Source organism: Cnephaeus nilssonii (assembly GCF_951640355.1).
Source record: "Cnephaeus nilssonii genome assembly, chromosome: 6".
Classification (NCBI taxonomy): Eukaryota; Metazoa; Chordata; class Mammalia; order Chiroptera; family Vespertilionidae; genus Cnephaeus; species Cnephaeus nilssonii.
Genome location: NC_137077.1, coordinates 50,284,126 through 50,294,477, shown reverse-complemented (window position 1 = coordinate 50,294,477; position 10,352 = coordinate 50,284,126). Strand labels below are relative to the sequence as shown.

Genomic DNA, 10,352 nt, shown 5'->3' with positions numbered 1-10,352 from the left:
TCTCCCCTCTTATAACAGGCAAAACAATTACCTGCTGGATGGGCTTCTATATTCAGCGGGGCTGAATCATATTGTTGCCTGCTGGAATTACCCCTCTTTCAAAAATGTCCACGCCTAACCCTCAGAGCCTGTGAATATTTTACCTTATATGGCAAAGGGACCTTGCAGCCATGATTACGGTAAGGATCTTGAGATGGGAGGTCATCATGAATTGTCTGGGTGGACCTGATGTAATTCAAAGGGCATTCTTATAAGAGGGAACGGGAGTCTGAGTCAGAGAAGAAGACGTGATGGCATGGAAGCAGATGTCGGAGAAAGAAAGAGACTTGAAGAAGTTATGCAGTTGAGTTTGAAGATAACAGGTGGAGCAGAAGTTAAGGAATGCAGATGGCCTCTAGAAATTGGACAAGCAAGGGAAACCGATTCTCCCCTAGAGCTTTTGTCCTGCCCACACACTGATTTTAGGATTTCAGAACTCCCGAACTTAGGGTAGCAAATGTGTTGTTTTAAGCCACTGAGTTTATGGTCATTTGTTTCAGCAACTAATACATCCCCCAACTTCTGATTCCCCATTCCTGTTCTATTTTCCCCCATAATACCTCTTCTAGCAATTATATAATTTACTCATGATATTTATCATTTATTGTCTGTCTCCCTCTGCTAGAATGTAAGCTCTGCAAGAGCAAGGATGGCCTGTTTTGTTTATTCCTGTATCCCCAGCTCCTAGAACAGTTCTTGACACATAGTAGCTGCTTAAAAAATATTTGTTGAATGACTCATTGAATGAATGGAGTAGGACAGAAACAAAGATGGGGGCAACAATTCTTCCCTGGGGGCTGTAGGTTCCTGTACCATTATAAAAGTTAACAAAATCTTTTTGTATTTGAATCAGCAGTGTGTGGTTCAAAAGGTGCAAAGAATATGCAAGGGAAAGTAAGTCTTCCTCCCATCTTGATTTCCCTACACCAGCTTCTCTCTTCAGAGACAACCATTATTTCCAATTTCCTGTGTATCTTTCCAGAGATCTTTGCATATACAAGAATATATACAAATGAATATTATCTAGATATATAGGTATGTGCATATATACTGAGTGGCCAGCTTATTATGATCTCTGAACGCATAATAATCTGGCCACTCAGTGTGTGTGTGTGTGTGTGTGTGTGTGTGTGTGTGTGTGTGTGTGTGTATTAGAGGCCTGGTGCATGAATTCGTGCATGGGTGGGGTCCGGCCAGCCTGGCCAGGGGGAGGGGACATGGGCGGTTGGCCGGCCTGCTTGCTGATTGAACTCCTGGTCGAGGGGACAATTTGCATATTAGCCTTTTATTATATAGGATATACACTGAGTGGCCAGATTATTATGCGTTCAGAGATCATAATAATCTGGCCACTCAGTGTATATTATATATATTATTTATGTACTTGTTGTTTTTGCCTTAACCCCTCCCCCACACACAAATGGCAGTAAATGAGCCATTCTGCCTCTTCCATACCATTTATTAACTTAGTATCTGGTCTGGATTGTACCTAGACAGGAGATGAGTGAAAGGGGACAGATAATTCCATGTTATAACCTTGGAATTGCTAATTTTCCCATTTGGCATTTGGGGGACAAAATGGGTTACCTCCCACAGGGATGAGGAAGACTGCCCAAAGGCATTGGGCAGTATGCTGTTTAAAACAGGGGTGTCGCCGAAACCGGTTTGGCTCAGTGGATAGAGCGTCGGTCTGCGGACTGAAAGGTCCCAGGTTCAATTCCGGTCAAGGGCATGTACATTGGTTGCGGGCACATCCCCGGTAGGGGGTGTGCAAGAGGCAGCTGGCCGATGTTTCTCTCTCATCGATGTTTCTAGCTCTCTGTCCCTCTCCTTTCCTCTCTGTAAAAAGTCAATAAAATATATATTAAAACAAACAAACAAACAAAAAACAAAAAACAGGGGTGTCACCCAGCCAGTGCGGTTCAGTGGTTGAGCGCCGACCTATGAACCAGAGGGGTCATGGTTCGATTCCTGGTCAGGGCATATGCCTGGGTTGTGGGCTCCATCCCCACTGTGGGGTGTGCAGAAGGCAGCCAATCAATGATTCTCTCTCATCATTGATGTTTCTATCTCTCTCTCCCTCTTTGAAATCAATAAAAATATATTAAAAAACAAAACAAAACAAAAAAATCCACAACAAAACAAAACAAAACAAAACAAACACGGGCATGTCCATGGCCTGCATCAGGAGAGCAGACCATGGTGTTGACTTGAGGTACAGCTTGAGTCTGACTCTCAACCTTGTCAGCCTATCGGAACCAAGTAGAGAACTCTTTTAACAATGGCTTGGAGCCTGGACCCCCACCCCAGAACAATTCAATCAGAATCTCTGGAGATGAGGTGTGGGCCTTGGTATTATTTATAAAACTCTGGTGACTTGAATTGCAGCCACGGCTGAGAAACCCTGGGTTAAGTTATAATACATGGAGGACAGAGCTTGGGACTGGGAATCTGGGGATATGGTTTCCTGCTTTAAGCTTCTAGTGCAGCAGCCTCAGACAAGTCACATGATCTCTGTGAATCTCAGTGCCTACCTCTGAGCCCGAGCCAATAATACCCACTGCCCTGCATACCTCACAGGATTGTAATGAGGATCAAATGTATAAGCGCCCTGGGAATTGTGGGACATTGTCTGAGGGAGGGATAGTTATGTCAGGTGTGTTGTCTCAGGTTTCTTCAATCAGCCTGACTCAGCTGCAAGCCCTGCTCAGGCTCTGCCAGGGACTTTCTTCTTCACCCTTAGACAGGTCCTTATCCCATCACCTTTGCTGGGATCAGTCTATTCTCGGGCCTGTGTGCTCCCTGTCCCACATCTGGCTGCTGAGACATCAGTTTCTTCTTTTTAGGGGCCCCGAGAAAGGCTGGATTCCCCCTGACTAAATTACAGCTATGGCCAGCCAGGCCGGTGCAACCCTTTGGGGGTGCTCAGCAGACCTCTGTGTGTCTGAGCAAGCACATTCTATGTTATACTTACACATTTGGAAAACGGAGGGGTGGGCAGGGCAGGAAAACTCCAGGCTTTCCTAAAACAAATCTCAGAAAGTGAAGCTCAACCGTCTGCCCCAGACTCATCTCCTGTAGATTCCTGCAAAGATTGGAGTGCGGGGTGGAGAATGTAGGGGTTGGAGAGGGAACAGAAGCGAGTGAGGCAGGTGGTTATGTTTCCAGAAGGGCGAGCAATACTTAACCAGGGCACCGTGCTTTTGGCTGGAATGATTTCCTCCAGGTGGTAGAAGCCAGGCACCCAGAGGCCACAGGGGTCCCTGCCCACAGAAGTTCCAGATAATCTCTTATGTAACTCACGCTCAGCCCTCCCTCAGGAAGAGCGGCCCTTGCTCTGTTCACTTCGCAGGCTCTCCCGACACATCTTCTCTCAGGGCCCTACAGTAATAAAGATTCCTACCTGTCCCTCTGGGGCTTCCCGGCCACTCATAGGAGCTGCCTGCCCTGGCATTGTCCTCTGGGCCTCAAACAGTCTTTACTTTTCTCCACCAAGGACCCCCATATTGTTAGAGACCGCAGAGTAAGCACACTGTATTTCTCAGTAAACACTGAGATTTCCATTTTAGTAAAAAAATTCATTACCTTGGATCATCATGCATCCCCCTTTTATTTTCCTGCCCCTCCCCTCTACAACCCTCTTTGCCTGCTCTGTCCAGGCCTATAACACTTGCTACCTGCTAGCATGCTATATTATTCTTATTGTTTATTATCTATCTCCTGCCGCCATAATACAAGCTTCACGAGGAGAAGGGTTTTGTCTGCTTTGTTCACTGATGTACTCCGCCTAGAAGACTGGCTGGTACATGGTCCTCAGCCAGCATTTGTTGAAGACAATAAAAATGTACATAACTTTTGGGCTGTTAGGTTGTGAGCTCCATGAGGTAGGGACAATACCCATTTTTTTTCCCTGTTAATCTCTTTTTAATACCCATTTTGCTTACCACCTGCACACTCAAATGCCTAGCACAGTGCTTGGCACAATATAGGCACTTCATAAATATTTGTTAATATGGTAGGCCAGCATACCATTTCTAGGAATTTATCCTATGGGTATGCTCAGATAACATACCTGTTAATCACAAATATTAATTGCATATTATTTAACATTAATTGCAGCATTTTTGCACAAACGAAAACTACTGAAGACCAAGACACCCATCACTAGAAGACCTGGGTTAAGCACATCTATACTCTACACACAGGAGTCCTAGGCAGCAATAAAAAAAAAAGGTGTATGATGTACAGGAGATTAAATATAATGGACCCTTTACCACCAAATTTTGGTTGCTGATACCTGAGAGAAAATTATTCTGAGGGTCCTTCTAAAATAATGACCACAACATCATTACTGTGCAGATGCAATAATAAGTTTCATGTAAAATGATGTTAGATTTTGTCTGATGTCTCTCAAACTAGATGGATGACAAATTACTAAGGCAACGGTCAAGAAAGACCTAGATATCACCTGTCAAATTGGTTTGGTGACCGTGATTGGACATTAATTGATCACGGTCCTGACTTAGGAAAGAATTTGGAACATAGTAATTATTCTTTATTGCAGATTGAGAGCATATTTGTGTGATATAAACATTCAACTGGACAATGGGTAGGAAAAAAGTCATCAAAAATGCCACCAAAACACCGAATGCGTAATCACTGCAATTCCACATTCCCCTCCCGCCCCCAATATTGGACTAATAATTTGGGTTAAAAAAAAAAAGGTACGTCTACACATACTGTTTCAGAAAGGCGTCCAAGATATTTTGTGAAATGAGGAAAGCCGAGTTTAAGACATCTAGGCGCCGAACAGTGTGACCCCGCAAGTATATAGTAAAATGTGTTTGTGTGTCCAGTTTAAGAAACTAGTTTACAATGGTTACCTCTGGGGAGTGGGATGGGAAGTATTTAATCCCCTTTCCTCTGGATTTGGTATGCTACTTTTCTATATAGTATGCTAATTTAAAAAGGTAAATAATCATCCCAATCAAAGCATGTGATTAGTTTTAAACATCCATTGGTTTCATAGTAGATGACACTTCCAATGAAAAGCAGAGCTGTGACATTCCAGTTAGCTTTGAGGTGCTTTTTATTACCTAAGTGGGTGCTTACTTAGGGGCACTACCTACCTAGATGGGGACCACTGGAATATTCTTTCACCTGAAATGATTGCATTTACTCCTGTTCTAGCTAGGCCTCTAGTGGGCTAAAAGTCACACACCAGAAGGAGCAGAACATAGAAGATGGTAGGTTTGGGGGCTGAGTCTAAGAAGGGTAGGTGAAGCTGTGGGTGGGAAGCAGCTTCACCTACCCTTCTTAGACTCAATGTGGACAATGCCCGCATCGTTCTACAGATTGACAATGCCCGTCTTGCTGCTGATGACTTCAGAGTCAAGTAAGGCTGGGGGGACTAGGGAGCTAGGGCAGGGGGTCAAGGAGGCAGAGTGGCAAGGGTGGGGAGACCCAGCTGTGTGCTCTGATCCTGTCTTTCCCTTTCCTTTGCTCTTAGTCCTTAACTCCACTTTCTTCTCTGGCTGATTTCTGCTAAGGAGCACCTAACAGCAGGGGCCTTATGATGACCAGGTCTCTTCGAGGCTAAGATTCCACAATTCTATTGGCCCATTTCCCCCTCTTACGCTGAGAAGGTGTTTCCAATAACCCACACCCTTCCTCTGCCCACTCCCCTACCTGTATAAAACGCCTGGAGTCAGAGGTGATTCCTGCCTCAGAGATAGGACTATTGGATAAGGGGATCGGCACACAGTATGAAAATAGCTAAGGAAGACACAAAGTAATGTTCAATGATCTCTGAACTTTTTATTGGCCTCCTGCCCCTCCCCAAGGGGCACCCCACTTCTGCTGCCTTTAACGCCTTAGAACTTTGGTGTCGTTGACCTCAGACACTACTCGGCCGTCCACAATTTTGCGAGTGGTGGTCTTTTGGATGGATTGCATGGAGAGGCTGCTGTCCAGGGCATCACTAAGGCTGTAACAGAAGACCAAACCCCAGTTATAAACAGCCCCGCAGAGAAGGGAGACAAGGAAAGTGGAGGGAAAAACCCTCCTACCCCTGTGCCTTTATCTTAAAATTCCCCTGGGTCACTTCCTCCATAAAAGGGACACCCAAGGTCAAATTCCATTTGTACTCTAAGTATGGCTAGGAGCAATACTTAGTCCATTCTCTTCTCTAGGAGGGAACCTCTGTAACTGTTACTCCTTTGCAGACAGAGGGGCACTCACAGAGCACCAGCTCAGTGCTCAGTGGGGCTTTCAAAGGCTCAGGATCTGGGGAGAAGTGTTATCTTGACCCTAAGTTGTGTGGGTGGGAGGAGAGCCCCACTTACCTGAAGTCCTCCCCTTCTTCCAGCAGGCGGCGGTAGGTGGCGATCTCAGCTTCTAGCTTGACCTTGATGTTCAGCAGGGTCTCGTACTCCTGGGTCTGGCGCTGCCCTTCAGCCCGGGCCTGGGCCAGCTCGGACTCCAGGTGCAGCAGGATCCCGTTGAGCTGCTCCATCTGCATGGCGTAGCGCGTCTCCACCTCCTGCAGGCTGTTCTCCAGGCTGGCCCTCTGCAGGGGCCCCGGGGGAAAGGGTTGGGTCAGCCTTGAGGTACAGTGGGGGGAGTGTCTACAACTTTCCACAGAGCAGTTCAGAACTCAGGACTTCACTCTTTGCAACTTTTTTGAGCACCCACTTTGTGGCGGGTTTTAGGGTGGGGGTTAGGAACAATGGGAAATGCAAAGAGTAACAACTCTTTTTTTTTTTTTTTTGGTAGCAACTCTTTCTGAGCAAAATGAATTCATGATGGAAGGGGTAGGATTTGAGCTAAGACAGGATTGGTCTGAGGCAGACAGAGGTCGGGCCAGGAGGAGTTGGGGCAGGTGAAGTGAGGGGTCTTACCAGATTTTTCATGGAGTCCAGGTCGATCTCCAAGGACTGGACTGTACGTCTCAGCTCTGTGAGGGCCGTCTCAGCATCTCGTACCTCAGCGGACTGCGAGGTGACTACTGTGGTGCTCTCCTCAATCTGCAGGGTGGGGATGATCCTCAGGTCCTTCGTTCTCTGTCTGCCTCCCTCCCACCCCTTGGGCCTCTGTGCCCAGCTGGCATCCACCCGTTTCCCTCTTGTACCTGTTGGGACCAGTACTTGTCTAGCTCCTCTCTGTTCTTCCGAGCCAGCTCGTCATACTGGGCCCGGATGTCCGCCATGATCTTGCTGAGGTCCTGAGATTTGGGGGCATCCAACTCCACAGTCAACCCAGAGTTGGCAATCTGGTTTTGTAGACCATTTACTTCCTAGGGGAGAGAGAGAAAAAGTGAGGAGGGCCTCAGGGTTTCGTTCTAGTAAGGCTCTTCAGCTGTGACTGCCTCTTCCAGGCTGACAGGATCAGTTGGAGAAGAGAAAAGGGAAGCTCTCAGCTTTGCACTCCTGGCTTTCTACGCTGGATGGGTAAAATGCCACTCACTCCCTGCCCATGCACTCACAAGTGATTTCTCTCTCCTCACTTCACTCTCTCCCTCCATCTACGGTCCTTCTACAAACTTGATCTTTATACTTTCTATGGGAAGCCCTTCCAGCCCCACCTGCTCTCACTCCTCCATCACCCCTCACTCCTGGTGCTAGCTGCTTCTGCCTTTATCCTCCTCTCATTCTCTCACCCATGGCCTCTTGACCTCATCATGTTGTAACTCAGATGGAAATAGTCTGATTTAGAAGAGCCCAGGCTGGTAGTTCTAAACTTCCCTGCATGGCTACTGGCAGGCAGCCTGCCCCATCACTCCCCCAGACTCGTTTTGACCCCTGGTTCCTGGCCTGGCCGGTGGCCCCTGCTTGCCTCCTCGTGGTTCTTCTTCATGAAGATCAGCTCCTCCTTGAGAGCCTCGATCTCTGTCTCCAGCTGCAGCCGAGTGATATTGGTGTCATCAATGACCTTTCGGAGCCCATTGATGTCACTCTCCACAGACTGGCGCATGGCTAGCTCTGTCTCATACCTGTGGGAGTGCAGGTGATCAGATCCAGAAACTTCTCAACCCACGCCACCTCCCAAGAGCAGCATCGTGCCCACTGCACACCAGAAACTGAGTCAGGAATCAGATGGTAATCCTCTGAGTGCCATTCCTGGCCCTTGGGGGACAGTGTTCTTAAACTGGGTTACATGAATGAATAAATTGATGGGACCTAACTTTCATCCACCCAGTTCCACCCACAGTTGAACAAGATCCCACTGTGAGCCCCTCGCTGACCCAGATCAGGAAGCAGACCATTCCCAGCTCCCGCCCTAGCTCCCTAGTCCCCCCAGCCTTACTTGACTCTGAAGTCATCAGCAGCAAGACGGGCATTGTCAATCTGTAGAACGATGCGGGCATTGTCCACAGAAGTTGCAAAGATCTGGGGATTGATGAGAGAGATTGCTCCATGAATGGGGAGTCAATGATGGGCTGGGCTGAGTGTGTTACATGTTTCAGTGAAAACTTCCTGGTCCCAAGAATAGCCAGAGACTACCCCCCTCCACCTGTGCCCTTCACACTGTTTTCTTCTTTCCTCGAGTCTCGAATCCCAGGGCTCCCACCAGCCTCCTGCTACTCCTCCTTTGGGGCCTCTGATGGCTGGCTTGCTTGAAGTGAGCAGCTACAAGTCCTCTAGCCCTCTGCTGGCATTTTTTTTCCCTACTGTACCTGCTCTACCCCCTGTGGCCTGCCCCCCCTCCACTCCCCCAGGTAGGCCTCCAGTTTACTCTTAAGATGACTCAGCCTTAACCACATCCGCTTAACCCTCCAACTGTCCCCACTCAGCCAGCAGCCAGTGTCTGGGTCCTCCGTATGGGCCTAGTCTCACCTCCCTTGATGCTGTTCACTTCTCAAACTCTGGCCTCCCCTTCCCACAATCTCCAGGGAAAGGACCCACCCATGCAATTACCACCCTTGGGGGCCCTGTGGCTAGGGGTGTGTATGGAAATCCAGGGCATTCCTACCACCCTCGCTGGACAATAGGAGGCTGGGTGGAAACAGAAAGGGGGAATTAAAATTCCTATCCTTGGGAGAGCAGGGAGGAAGTAGAGTACTAAGTGGAGGACAAACATGGCTGGGCGTTGGGCTGCTCCCTCCATGCACCCTTACCTGAGCCCTCAGGTCCTCGATGGTCTTGAAGTAATGCCCCCAGTCTCTGACCTGGGGTCCCTTCTTCTCCAGGTGTTCCCGGATTTTGATCTCCAGTCTCCGGTTATCAGCCTCCAGGCTTCTCACCCTCTCCAGGTAGGAGGCCAGGCGGTCATTCAGGCATTGCATCGTCTCCTTCTCGCTCTGGATACCCGCTATGCCCGCCAGACCCCCGGCCATCCCCGCAGCCAGGCCCCCGGACCCCCAGCCACTCCGTACACTGGTGGAGTGGGACACGGAGATCCGGGAGCCTGAGCCCCCCGCACCTGCATAGACGCTGGCCGCGCTGCTGGTCGGCCGGACCCGGTAGCTGGGCGCTTGCACGGAGCCCAGGGTCCGATAGTTGGAGGAGAAGCTGGAGCGGGTGCTGAAGCTCATGTTGTCCCGGGAGAAAGGCGAGAAGCCGAGAGTCACGTTCCAGCGGCAGTGAGTGCCAGGTCCGCGACTCAAGTTTTATGGCCCAGGGAGGAGGTGGGGACTGGCCGGGGCCCCGCCCCTGCCCGGAGCCGCTGCGCGCCAGCCACAGGTGGTCCGTCGCGGGGGACACACAGCTCATCGGCTTCAGACCCTGCCTCCCCCAGCAAGCCCTGCCAAGGCCACCCGCGATCCCCTAGAAAGGAGGTGACAACCGGGAAGGACAAGGTGGTGTTGGCCCTGCAGCTGTGATTTAAGGGCAGGAAATGACGCAATTATACCCCTTCCCAGGTAGAGGAGCTCCTGACCCGTTGAGAATTTGGGAGTTTGGGGGAAGGAGCGAGTGGAGTGGGGTGTGAGTCCCCATGGATGTTCTGGGCCCAAGCCCCGCCCGCTGATGAGATCTTGGGGGTGAGGGGGTGTCCTGGAGCCCCCAGAAGTCCTGGGGAAGAAAAGGTGGGGGCTGAGGAAGAGGAAGAGAGACTCAATCTAGAGCCTCAAATGTACTGGTTTACACACTCGACTCCCACCACACTTGGGTCCCAAACACGCCCACCTGCACATGTTCACTAGCACACACTCCTGCGCAGATCACACACGTGTATGTCACTCACTGAGTGTGTTCAGACTCCTGAAGACATCCTCACTCCCTGACCCACTCCCTCTCCCCTCAACTCACTCCCGTGGAGGCCTGGGCCCGTGGAATACTTTGCGATTGGAACAGGGGACACGTGGGCACTTCCGC

The 10,352-nt window shown here is 49.5% G+C and overlaps 1 protein-coding gene across 1 annotated transcript; it reads right to left on the bottom strand.

Moving 5' to 3' along the window:
- Positions 1-5,831: 5,831 nt before the first annotated feature.
- On the bottom strand, positions 5,832-9,812 carry KRT18 (keratin 18). The gene is made up of 7 exons (XM_079774187.1): positions 9,155-9,812; positions 8,344-8,426; positions 7,873-8,029; positions 7,169-7,333; positions 6,939-7,064; positions 6,384-6,607; positions 5,832-6,025 (listed from the first exon to the last, which is right to left on the bottom strand). Exons 1-7 carry the CDS (start codon positions 9,569-9,571, stop codon positions 5,905-5,907), a joined length of 1,293 nt encoding a protein of 430 aa, XP_079630313.1. The 5' UTR covers positions 9,572-9,812; the 3' UTR covers positions 5,832-5,904.
- Positions 9,813-10,352: the final 540 nt, after the last annotated feature.